General features: G+C 42.4%; 2 protein-coding genes across 3 annotated transcripts in view; both read left to right on the top strand.

The window, feature by feature from the left end:
• LOC140701269 (uncharacterized) overlaps positions 1-12,122 on the top strand; it is a 35,310-nt gene extending 23,188 nt beyond the window's left edge. Inside the window, exon 9 of the mRNA XM_078388277.1 lies at positions 9,473-12,122. Coding sequence (XP_078244403.1) covers positions 9,473-10,102 — 630 coding nt within the window. The 3' untranslated portion in view covers positions 10,103-12,122. The remainder of the gene's footprint in view (positions 1-9,472) is intronic.
• LOC140703997 (uncharacterized) lies at positions 216-9,507 on the top strand. Of its 2 annotated transcripts, XM_072988409.2 has the most exons (5): positions 216-370; positions 1,403-2,290; positions 4,608-4,722; positions 5,051-5,123; positions 9,150-9,507. In XM_072988409.2, the coding sequence occupies exons 2-4, from the start codon at positions 1,460-1,462 to the stop codon at positions 5,098-5,100; spliced, it is 996 nt and encodes a 331-aa protein (XP_072844510.2). In that variant the 5' UTR covers positions 216-370; positions 1,403-1,459; the 3' UTR covers positions 5,101-5,123; positions 9,150-9,507. The 2 variants fall into 2 exon arrangements, with proteins under 2 accessions (XP_072844510.2, XP_078244416.1); XM_078388290.1 differs by lacking the exons at positions 5,051-5,123; positions 9,150-9,507 and adding an exon at positions 5,512-5,780 and having other exon boundaries at positions 217-370.
• Positions 12,123-13,032: the final 910 nt, after the last annotated feature.

The following is a 13,032-nucleotide window of genomic DNA, read 5'->3' as shown; positions in this document are numbered from 1 at the left end:
TTCCCCCCCCCCCCCGGTCAGTTGTTTTCAATACTGTCCCTCTTTCACACCCAGACGGTGTTTGGAAATACGATCCAAATATCTTGGTCACTTCTATAAGAAATGCTTTTAATTAAAAACAAAAAAAACTTCCCCTCTCTTATTCTTTTGAGCTTCTGAGTTGCCATTTCACTTCAGCCTGCAAAGTTTCCGCTGGGGTTAAACCCACAGAGTTTCCTTTCCTAGAGAGGACAGAGAGAGAAGGGGGGGCAAATAATGTCTTACAAGTCCTCTCCCTCCCCCCCCACGTAAAGGAAGAAGGTTTGAAATTTGTGCACAACTGCAGAAAGAGAGAGGGACGGAAGAAGAAGAAGAAAGGCCTGCAAAGCAGGTGAATAGAAAAGGAAGAAGGGAATCAGCTGGGGGAGAGGATGGGATTTATGGAAGGGCAGCTTTTTTTTGGGGGGGGGGAGGGAATAAGGGAAATGAAGGGTCCCCCCCAACCCAAAAAATAGACCAGGCAAAATTAGAGGGATATAGATCATCTCTGGAGAAAGGTGTGTGTGGGGGGGGGGGTTGTAGCCTTTGCATTCAGGGAGTAATGGAGCCTCTACACTCACGTATTGTACAACAATAGACAGTGGTGTCAAAACCAGGAAGATGCTTGTGTGACATGGCTTACATCTGGGGTGGAAGTGTGCGGCCCCTCCTTGTTAGGTGTGTTTTGACTTAGATTCCCATTATCCCTGGCCACTGACTGTGCTGACTCAGATGGATGGGTGTTTCACTCCCTGTTTTGTTGCCCGACTCACTTCCAGGGCAAACTCTCTGAAACTCTGGGACGTTGCATTCCTGCACTGAGCCTCTGTGTGTGTGTGTGTGTGTGTGTGTGCGTGCGTGCGCACTCCATGGCTTTCTACGCCCCTTCCAACTCCCATCATTCTACGATTCAATTATTTTTCTGCTCTTCTTGAATTTGATTGATTGATTAATTGATTGATTGATTGATTGAACTTATATGCCGCCCATTTGGGCATAGTCTACTCTGGGCGGCTCACAAACATGTAATAAAAAACCAATATAAAATAACGGTTCTTGTGAAATGTTAAGAGCCGAGGAGATGGGAATATTCTGAGGAAGTCCGAACTGCCCCATATGTGGAGAGGCCAACTGTGGGGTGGGGAGATTCCAGAGAAGAAACCACCAGCATGACTCTTCTGTGGGGTTGGACCCCCAGATGAACACTCTTTGGAGGCAAAAATGACAAAACTGAGGCTGCCCCATGTTGGGCACTTCCCAAGAAGACAAAGCTCACTGGGGGAAGAAAAGAAAACAATAATGCTAGGGAAAAGACGGGACTCTTATCAAGCCACTCTTATGACCAACGGATTGTTTGTCTGTGTTAATTCTCTCTTTTTTTCAGACAGGAGCTCCTTATGCTGGGCCATTCTGTTTTCTCATAGCTCACGTTTACCTCAGGATGAAAATGGAAGAGCGAAAACCCAAACCTCATAGACAAGGGGAGATGCTGGGAAGCCCAGGGCAAGCTTCTCATGGCTTCCAGAAAGCTGTAGGGCCCTCACCCAAGGCAAATTGGGAGGGAGGCAGGGAATCTCTGGAAGCCCTGTGTTCTGGCGTGAATCCTGGGGGAGCCCACCAGAAAGCAATCCCACCTCCAGTCAAGGAGGAATCAGAAGCGGGTCTGGCCCACGGCTGGGAAGCCAAGTGGCAGGAGTTCTTGAAGACCGTGGAGTCTCCTCCCTCAAGCCTGGAAGCCCTACAGCCGCTAGAGGAGCCCACGCCGTGGGATGATGCTCAGGCCTTTCTGGCTTCCTTCGAGCAAGTGGCCGAGGCCTGCCAGTGGCCTGAGGAAGACTGGGTGGCCCGGCTCTTCCCAGCCCTCCGAGGGGAAGCCAGACAGGCGTTTGAGAGAATTCCAGCCCTGGATCGGGTGGATTACAGGAAGGTGAAAGCCGCCATCTTGCGAGGGGATGCCCTCCGGCGGGAGAAACATCGCCAACACTTCCGGCGTTTTTGCTACCAGGAGGCAGAAGGTCCAGCTGGGGCTTATAACCATCTCCAGGAGCTTTGCCAGGGGTGGCTGAAAGTGGAGAGGCACAGCAAGGAGCAGATCTTGGAGCTGCTCATCCTGGAGCAGTTCCTGACCATCTTACCCCCGGAGATCCAGAGCTGGGTTTGGGACAGTGGCCCAGAGACGTGCACTCAGGCCGTGGCCCTCGCCGAAGATTTCCTGCAGCAGCGGCGGCGGCAGCAGCGGCAGCGAGAGGTTGAAGACCTCAGTGAACATCAGGTGAGGTCATATCCCTGTGATAATCAGGCCTCTGGATTTACAGGACTAGAGCTTTAAAAAGTTACTTAGGTAGAAGGAAAAGTAACTGGGTGGAAGAATCTAGTACAGTGGTGTGCCGCATAGCGACGATAATCCGTTCCGGAAAAATTGTCACTATACGGATTCATAGCTATGCGGTCCAAAAAAGCCCATAGGAACGCATTAAAACATGTTTGTTTGTTTGTTTGTTTGTTTGTTTGTTTGTTTATTTATTTATTTATTTATTTATTTATTTATTTATTTATTTATTTATTTTATATCCCGCCTATCTGGTTGGTTAAGACCACTCTTAATGTGTTCCTATGGGTAAAAAAACTCACCATTATGTGAAGATCCTCCATGCGGCCGCCATTATTTACCCGGTAGCCATTTTGGAACCGCCGACCAGCTGTTAGAAAAAACATCGCAATGCGAAAATCGGTAAGCGAAACGCTTACCTATCATCGCAAAGTGATGTTTTACCATTTAAAACAGCGATCGCAAAAAACACATCGCTATGCGGATTCGTCGTTAAACGAATCGCTCGCTATGTGGGGCACCACTGTAGTCCCTAAAAATAATTTTCTCAATTTTCTCTAAATATATGTGACCTTGGCATCTGTCTTTATGTTGAATTCCCCACTGGGTGGCTTCATGCCTGCGGAGAAATGTCCTACACAGGACATAGATAGATTCGAGATATGTATTCTAGGGGACAAAGATGTAGGCAGGGAGAAGCGTTCTATGGGCAACAGATTATTTGGCACATTTATAGTAGAAGTAGGCGTACCGTGAGGACTACCGGTGAGTGATGAACAGACGCCTAGAAAATGATAATGAGGCAAAAGCGTATATGGGCTGAGAAAATTGATTCATGGACAGAGCAGGAGGAAAGAACCTAAACTTTGTTACAGAGGCTTCTGGAAAGCCTCTGTGTGTCTGGTGGCAGCCATTATGGAAATCTCCATGGGAGATGTACAGACTGGCAGCGATCTCAGAGCAAAGATATGTGTCTGAGAGGAGCAACCTAAAAGTAGACTTATTGAAAAGGCAAGGGAAGAAAAACAGGTCCCTAACCCCTTGGGGCAATGGAGGGGGGAGGCTCAGTTTAAGATAAAGCTTCATTAATGCTTCCTTCTGTTGAGGCTAGATGTGCACTACAGTTAAAGCCAAGAAGCAAAACTGCCTCAGATTTTTTTTTTTCTGTGACAAAGCAAGTTCTAAGCATGCTGCTTATTTAATTATTTGTGAAAAATATTTTTCTGCCTTTTCACTATACAATAAATACCACTTAAGGCAATTAATGATAAAGAACATGGGGAAAACATGTCGTAGGAACAATTTAGAACATTAAACCCATCCAGTAAAACACATTCAATAAAAAATATATCTAACAGAACACAAAAATGAGAAGCTGAAAAAAGACTACCGTTCCCATCAGTCACAGCCATTGGTCACAGATTATGGGACTTATGTATCCCATTAAGGATGTCTGTCTGTATATACTAAGAGAGAATTCATAGATCCTTTTCAGTAGAAGTGGGTGGCTCCAGATTTTAGTCCAAAGTTTGGGTCAGTGAGGCGGTAAATCTGCTCCAGGTTTTACTTGGAACTTTGCAGAAGTCATTCAGGGTACAGCATCTTATCCCCCAAAACAGGTTCAGCACATTTAATAACTTCTTTAAAGTTCAGACTAAAACACAGAGCAGATTTTCCAACCCCCACTGGCATCAGGGCCTCTAGCCGCCTTGATCCTTGTATGTCCAGAACAGCATCATCCATGCAAAGCAGAGATGCCTGGATCAACCCCATGAACTGCAGAAATGAAAAAAAAAATGTTTAGGAAAAAAATGTTAAAAAGGAAAGCCATAAAAACAACTTCATAATGATCAAGTCTAGAAGAATTTAACAGTCAAGGAAAAAAATGGGTCAGAAAGGGAATGGGATGAAATAGTTTTCATTCAGAGGGCTTTATCAGACTGGCATCCTGAAGGGGAGCGTTCTGCACTGCAACATTTTGTTACAGGCCTCACATTTGTATAGTTCTTAAGGTACCAAAATGGCCCCATCCTTGCTGTCCTTCTGCAATTTGTGTACTAATGGTTGTTAGCTTTAAATATTGTAATGTAAGCAGTCTTAGGTCCTTTTTAAGGAGAAAGGTGGCGTAAAAATAGTTTTAAATAAATAAATAAATAAATAAATAAATAAATAAATAAATAAATAAATAAATAAATAAAGCTGGGGAGGGACCCCCATTTGTCGCTTGGCTTCTGAACAGATTCTTCTGTGCCCACTGCAGGCGCTGTTTGATTCGGAGGTGACCACTTCCTGTGAGGTTGGCCCGGCTCTGTTTGAGATGGAACCAAGGCAGCTCGGCGTAGAAACCAAGCGAGAAGATGATGTCGTCCTGCTAGGTGAGGCGATGGATCTTTTCTGCTTCAGCCATCCAGTGCATGCACAGTCCCAGCTTATCGTAAGAAATTAGTTTACAAGCTGCAGTATAGATTTGTCACCCATTACAGTATGTGAAATGGAGTCTGTAAGTAAAATGTGCAATGAAATTAGCTACTTAGTCACGTCGTGGCTGAAGTCCAGCAGTTATTTGAAGCCAGAGTAGGCCCATTGAATCAGCAGGGATTTGGGGGGTCAACTGTGTAAGTTCCAATGATTTAATGGGCCTACTTCATTTGTGGCTCACTACTAGATATCAGCTGATAAATTACTTCCATAATTATTTGCAAGTGGAGCTGTCCAGGCTGGTGGTTTTCTACTACATCTCCCAGGCAGCATGACTAAATTATACACAGCTCTACTGGTGAGTATCGCAGTTACTTGTAATTTGTTGCTTTGGGAGATAATGAGCAGGTAAAACTCACATTATATGATGTAGCGTGATGAATGAGAACAGCATCCATGAATTTATATTTTGTTTGTTTATTTAAGTCTGTGTCCATGTATGTGCGTCATGAGTACAGTACCAGTTTTGAGTGGGAATCGTACTTACTTCTAAAGAACATTTTTGAGTGTAATTTTTTTATGCTCCTTGTCATTCTTTTTTCACTCATTCCTGAATATCCTGAATATTATTTGTTCTGATTCGCAGTTCTTTCCAATAACTTTCGAATATTTATTTATTTATTTATTTATTTATTTATTTATTTATTTATTTATTTATTTATTTATTTATTTGTGTGTGTGTTTAGTCGTTTAGTCGTGTCCGACTCTTCGTGACCCCATGGACCAGAGCACGCCAGGCCCTCCTGTCTTCTACTGCCTCCCGGAGTTGTGTCAGGTTCATGTTGGTTGCTTCGCAGACACTGTCCAGCCATCTCATCCTCGGTCGTCCCCTTCTCCTCTTGCCGTCACACCTTCCTAACATCAAGGTTTTTTCCAAGGACTCTTTTCTTCTCATGAGATGGCCAAAGTACTGGAGCCTCAGCTTCAGGATCTGTCCTTCAAGTGAGCATTCAGGGTTGATTTCCTTTAGAACTGATAGGTTTGTTCTCCTTGCAGTCCAGGGGATTCTCAAGAGCCTCCTCCAGCACCACAATTCAAAGGCATCAATTCTTCGGCGGTCTGCTTTCTTTATGGTCCAGCTCTCACTTCCATACATCACGACAGGAAAAACCATAGCTTTGACTATTCGGACTTTTGTTGGCAAGGTGATGTCTCTGCTTTTCAAGATGCTGTCAAGATTTGTCATCGCTTTCCTCCCAAGAAGAAGGCGCCTTTTAATTTCAGGGCTGCTGTCTCCATCTGCAGTGATCATGGAGCCCAGGAAGATAAAATTTGACACTGCCTCCATATCTTCCCCTTCTATTTCCCAGGAGGTGATGGGACCAGTGGCCATGATCTTAGTTTTTTTGATGTTGAGTTTCAGACCGTTTTTTGCACTCTCCTCTTTCACTCTCATTACAAGGTTCTTTAATTCCTCCTCACTTTCTGCCATCAGAGTGGTATCATCTGCATATCGGAGGTTGTTGATATTTCTTCCGGCAATCTTAATTCCGGCTTGGGTTTCTTCCAGTCCAGCCTTCCGCATGATGTATTCTGCATATAAGTTAAATAAGCTGGGGGACAATATACAGCCTTGCCGTACTCCTTTCCCAATTTTGAACCACTCAGTTGTTCCATGACCAGTTCTAACTGTTGCTTCCTGTCCCACATATAGGTTTCTCAGGAGACAGATAAAGTGGTCAGGCACTCCCATTTCTTTAAGAACTTGCCATAGTTTGCTGTGGTCCACACAATCAAAGGCTTTCGCATAGTCAATGAAGCAGAAGTAGATATTTTTCTGGAACTCTCTGGCTTTCTCCATAATCCAGCGCAAGTTAGCAATTTGGTCTCGAGTTCCTCTGCCTCTTCGGAATCCAGCTTGTACTTCTGGGAGTTCTCGGTCCACATACTGCTGAAGCCTACCTTGGAGGATTTTGAGCATAACCTTGCTAGCGTGCGAAATGAGTGCAATTGTACGGTAGTTGGAGCATTCTTTGGCACTGCCTTTCTTTGGGATTGGGATGTAGACTAATCTTTTCCAATCCTCTGGCCACTGTAGAGTTTTCCAAACTTGCTGGCATATTGAATGTAGCACCTTAACAGCATCATCTTTCAAGATTTTAAATAGTTCAACTGGAATGCCATCACCTCCACTGGCCTTGTTGTTAGCCAGGCTTTCTAAGGCCCACTTTATTTATTTATTTATTTATTTATTTATTTATTTATTTATTTATTTATTTATTTATTTATTTATTTATTTATTTATTTATTTATTTATTTAATTTATATGCCGCCCACTCTACCCAAAGGTCTCTGGGCGGCTTACAACAATTAAAATTCAATGCAATAAAATAAAATGATTAAAATACAATTAAAATACGATTAAAATACAATTAAAATTGCCATCATTAAGACCCACAGTTAATGTTATTTCAATTAAAAGCCTTCTGGAACAGGAAGGTTTTGACCTGGCGCCGAAATATCATCAGTGTCGGCGCCAGGCGAATTTATTCTGGTATTTGGTCTTTTTTTTTAAATGAGACAGATAGTAGAGATTAAACACTGAGGCCAGGGCAGACTGAAGAATATAAACCAATATAAGCTAAATTAAATTAAATTAAATTAAACAAACAAACAAATATCCCCTTAATAGCCTATGTTATGTGTGTTATTTTTCTTTGCCTTCCCTGGCTTTCCCCTCGCCCCCAGATTGAAGAGCTGATAGTAATTTCTGCCCAATGCAAGGGGAGCCCTATTTTACTTACTTACTTACTTACTTACTTACTTACTTACTTACTTACTTACTTACTTAATTAATTAATTAATTAATTAATTAATTAATTAATTAATTAATTAATTAGTCTTATTTATAGACCACATTTCTCCTAATAAGGGTGAGTCAAGGTGGCTCATAGTATAAAATAATAAAACTAAAAACACAATAAGATATACATTAAAAACAACAATTAAACGATAAACCTGATTAAAATACCTTTGAATGATTAAAACATGTAAAACCATCTTAACTAAAAAACAGCATTTAGGGATTCAGTCATGATTGTTAAAAGCCTGCCTGAAAAGGATGGGGGCACCATGGCCATTTTTGCACCCCCTCTTTCTGTCTCTGTGTATTTGCATTCATGATTTATTAACTTGTTGGTTGGGTAGGTTTAGTAGAATGTTTTGACCCCTAGAGAATGTAACCTAATTCCAGTTGTAAATCCCACTTACAGTAGATCCACTGAATTAAGAGGAATGTAGTTAGTTTGTTTATTATTTCAATTTATATACTGCCCCATAGTGCAATGCAACCCTTAATTAACTCTTAGTTAATCTCATTGATTTAATAGATCTACTCTAGTTTGGACTGAGTACCTGATTTAGCCCAGGGTCTTTTAATGTGGTGGTGCTGCGGGTTAAACCGCAGAAGCCTCTGTGCTGTAAGGTCTGTAGATCTTCAGCTGTAAGATCAAATCCATGCGATGGAGTGAGCGCCTGTCGCTTGTCCCAGTTCCCGCCAACCTAGCGGTTCGAAAGCATGCAAATGCGAGCAGATAAATAGGGACTACCTCGGTGGGAAGGTAACAGCGTTCCGTGTCTAAGTCGCACTGGCCATGTGACCACGGAAGATTGTCTTCGGACAAAACGCTGGCTCTATGGCTTGGAAACGGGGATGAGCACCGCCCCCTAGAGTCGAACCCGACTGGACAAAAATGGTCAAGGGGAACCTTTACCTTTTAATGGTATTTTCTACCTAAGAAGGCATTAAGTATATATGGTCTGTATTTTTTGTTAGCTTCTTTTGATTTTATTGGATTACTGTTTTAGCTAAATGTTGCTTTTATCTGTTTTTATTTCTTTTTGAAACTGTATAAGCCTCCTTGAGCACATATTTTAATGCAGTGGTTCCCAGCCTTGAGTCCCCAGTAGAAATGGGCACGAACTGCCAGTTCATGCTAGTTTGCTTTTGGCCAAAAAGGTGTTCGGCCCTTCCCAGCCCTGCCTCCGCTGGTGGGTGCCCACTCAGAGGGCAGCGCCCAGAGGAGGCAGGGCAGAGAAGCTTTTTAAAATGTTCTGCTTTTAACATTTTTAAGTTTTTAAAAAGCTCAGCCAAAAAATGAACTGGCACAAACCACCAAACTATGGAGTTGTGTGCATCATTAGTCCCCAGATAGTGGTGTACTAAAACTCCCAGAAGCCTTCGCCACTAGCTGTGCTGGCCAGGATTTCTGGGAGTTGTAGTCCAAGAACATCTGGGGACCCAAGCTTGGGAACCACTGTTTTTCATGGAATGACGGGGTATAAGTGCAAAGGGGGAAATTTTACCTTTCTCTCTTTATTGCAGATGGTGATGTGTGGGAAAGTGAGAACGGACGGATGTCATTAGAAACAAGAAATCACAAGGCGTCAAAGTGGCACCTAAGGAGTCAGGATGGATCAGAGAGACAAGAAGGGATCCAGCTCAGGAAGGGGAGTGATCATGCATCTCCTCCCCCAGTCGGCGAGTTCCACGAGATCATAATACAGGAAGAGCAGACAGAAAAGGGAAGGAGCAAATTCCTTAGTGCCCATTGGAGAATCCACACCGCAGAGAAACCCAACAAAATATTAAAGTTCGAAGAGAGCTTTAATCAGCATGGAAGCGTGCCCAAGTGTCCAGGGCTGCAGTCAGGGGTGAAACCGTATAAATGCCTGGAATGTGGAAAGAGTTTCAGTCAGAGCACCCACCTGACTTCCCATCAAAGAATACATACAGGAGAAAGGCCTTACAGTTGCCCAAACTGCAGCAAGAGCTTCAATCAGAGCACGAGCCTCGTCCAACATCAGAGAATCCACACGGGCGAGAAGCCGTACAAGTGCTCGGAGTGCGGGAAGAGTTTCCGCCACAGCACGAGCTTCACATCCCACCAGAGGATCCACACCGGGGAGAAACCCTACACGTGCTCCGAGTGTGGTAAAAGCTTCTGCAATCAGTCGGGTCTGATTAACCACAAGACAATCCACACGGGGGAAAGGCCGTATAAATGCTTGGAATGCGGAAAGAGCTTCAGCCAGAGCACCCACCTGACCTCGCACCAAAGAATCCACACAGGGGAACGGCCATATAAATGCTCAGACTGTCACAAGACCTTTTGCGACCAGTCGGGCCTCGTTAAGCATCAAAGGATTCACACGGGGCAGAAACCTTATAAATGTTTGGCCTGTGGAAAGAGCTTCAGTCAGAGCACAAACCTTATTCGACATCAGAGAATTCACACAGGAGGCGAACCACTCTTAGTATCTTCCCCATATTCTTAAGGCCCTTGCCCCATAGATCATCCATTTTCAAGGCTTGGAAGTTAATTCCTTCCTTTGTGGAATTCCCTGTGTAAGATCTGTGACTCATTTTTTGCTTCTTGTTTTTTAATGACTTGTTCTAATTAATTAACATAATGGTAAAAAATAGTTGATTTTTTTTTTAAAAGTAAACTCTCTAAGGGATTATTACAGACTTCAAAGAAGTGCAGCTCGACATATCCTATAAAATTATATTAAGGTTTTCTTGCTGCTGACAGAATAATGATAGCTGTCATTGTGTCTCTTGTGTGTTTCTACAGAAAAGGTCTCTAAATCTCAGGTCAGCTCTTTCCCGGCCGTGAAAGCCTTCGCGGATACAACTCTTTTCATTGTTGTTATGTACTGTCTAGTCATCACTGACTTTTGGCAACCCCATGAGAGACCTCCAAAATGTTTTCTCATTAAGAGGCTTCTTCAACTCTTGCAAGTTCCAAGTGGTGATCTCTTATTTTATGAAGTCAATTCATCTCATATGTGGTCTGCCTCTTTTCCTGCTGCCTTCAGCTTTTCCTACTGTTATTGTCTTTCCCTTTAAGTCTTGTCTTTCTTCAATTTCCAGCTTTCACGTTTACTATGTATGTACAACTATACTAATTTTAATTGTGTGCTGGAAAGTCCATTCTGATTTATGGTCATTCTGATTCAGGATTTTATAGGCAGCAAATGCACCCTTCCCTCCTTCTGGGGGCATCCTAGAACTGTGCAGCTTTCCCAAGGCTACACAAGCTGGCTTTTCTAAGATATATTTGGGGCAATCAAACTCACAACCTCTGGCTCCACAGCCAGGTATTTAACTCACTGACCTCACATTTAAAATGCCCTTATTTTCAGTAGGCTTGCCTTCAGCCTAAAACATAGGAGTCCAAGCGGTTTAAAGTTTGAAAGATAAAAATATGATTTTATTGAAACATAACCTCCAGAGACCTTCAGGTAGTGTGGACAGCATATAAGTTAAATAAATAAATGATAAATAAATAAATAACAACTGGTGAATCTAAACAGAGTTCAGTTTAAGGTCATCTTGACTTGCTCACTAGCATTCATACATCCAACCGTCCTCTCAATTTCTCTCAAGTTATAACCCACTCTTAAACATGACTCTTCTCCTCATTATACAATTAAACTCTCTCCCTCTTTCTTCTGATTTCCCTTTTATATCCTGCAGGCTCTTCCTAATTGACTCTCCTCCTCCATTCTTCCAGCCAATCACCTTGTTGCTGTTGTTACTAGGTAAGCTTGGTAAGGGTTCCCGTCACACTCCAGCTACGGAAATCTGAATCAGGACTGAAAAGGGTCGGGACAGAGAAATGTGTGCAAGGCTTCTATCTTTTCTCCATCATTGACTTGAATTGTTCAAGACAAGACACTTTCTTTTAAAAAGGCTTTAGTTTGATGTGTCTAAAGCAATGGTTGTTCCTGTGCTTCTGGAGCTACAGTCCACTAACAATTGTATTTCCGGGAAGCTTTAATATTTTTAATGTTTTCCGACTGTGAATAAGTGAATCAGTGGATACTGATCCCGCAGATATGGGGGGGATCGTACTGTACCACATGGATTACAGCAAGGCATTTCCTCTGGCACACCTACAGTAGCCATGTGCACGGGATCACGCTGAGACCATGTCATTTCATAAGAGTGTGGTTTTATTGACACATTTGTGCTATTGTACCCCCCCCCCGTTGTATTGTCATTACATTTATCAGTTATTAACGGCAGTGGAGACAGAATTGTGGCTGCAATCAAAGGAGTGTAGTTCTTAGAAGAAACTGTAGATTGATTGGAATGTTGATGGGTTTCTCTTATCTTGAAAGAATGTATGTTTTGTGTGTGTGCCACATACATTTGGAGCATGGGAAAGTTACTTTCTTGCACTACAACTTTCAGATGAATCCAAAAGCCAGCAGAGCAACTACTTTCAGATATAAATGTTTTAAATTAAAAATAAATAAATGGTCCCAGGGAAATAGGAGCATCTTCAAATCAGAAGTAGTCTTGTGATCCTTGCATAAAAAGAAAAATTCCACTTTGAGTCATGCCTTTATCGAATCATGAAAAAAAAACCATGAAGGGTCTGAGTCACAGTACCTGTTTATTTATTTATTTTCATTTTATATTTTATATTTTTCTTTAATTTATATCCTGCACCCAACCCATAAGTACAACATACTATTCCAGGCGGTTTTGCAACATATTAAGAACACAACAAGGCTAAAATTATTTTTTAAAAAAGACAATCAAGTAATACAAAGCTACCAGGGGCATAATCTCAAGATAAAAAAGTAAAAGGATATTTGATTGATTGATTCCTTGCATTTATATACTGCTCATCTAGTGGCAAAGCCCCTACTTTGGGTGGTTTGTGAAACAGAGAAACAATCAAACCACCATCCTGCCAAAAGGCAAAACAATCCCCACTTCTCTGGCCACAGCAGCAAAATAAGAAATAAACAAAATAGCTTAAGAGTCTCTCTCCCTATCTCTGGGGGAGGATTTTGCAAAAGGACTTTCTATAAAAGCTCTGTTTTTACCAATTTTCAGAAGGCTGGAATAGAAGGAGCCTGGAGCACATCCACTGGCAGGGTGTTCTACAATGTCACAGCCACCACCGAGAAGACCCAGTTCCTAGTGGCAGTTTTCTGGGGCTTCTTCAGGGTGACCATCTGCAGGAAAGGGTGGCACAGGCAGAAGATCTTAAAGGGAGGCGCTCCACCAGATAACAAGGTCCCAAACTCTTAAGGGCCTTGTTATATGCTGTCAAGTCACATCCAACTTGTAGTGAATCTCATAGGATTTCTGATTCCTATGATATTTTTATTTATTTTTATTTATTTTATTTATATCTCGCCTATCTAGTCCCTCAGGACCACTCTAGGCGGCTTACAACAGATGT

This window comes from Pogona vitticeps, chromosome 2 (assembly GCF_051106095.1).
Source record: "Pogona vitticeps strain Pit_001003342236 chromosome 2, PviZW2.1, whole genome shotgun sequence".
NCBI classification, from domain to species: Eukaryota; Metazoa; Chordata; class Lepidosauria; order Squamata; family Agamidae; genus Pogona; species Pogona vitticeps.
This window is presented reverse-complemented; position numbering and strand designations above follow the sequence as displayed.

Excerpts from the sequence above, each read along its gene's own strand:
- LOC140703997 (XM_072988409.2), top strand. The coding sequence starts at position 1,460 with ATGAAAATGGAAGAGCGAAAACCCAAACCTCATAGACAAGGGGAGATG. Across the intron at positions 2,291-4,607 it reads AAGACCTCAGTGAACATCAG|GCGCTGTTTGATTCGGAGGT; the intron begins GTGAGGTCATAT and ends TGCCCACTGCAG. Across the intron at positions 4,723-5,050 it reads AGATGATGTCGTCCTGCTAG|TGGAGCTGTCCAGGCTGGTG; the intron begins GTGAGGCGATGG and ends ATTATTTGCAAG.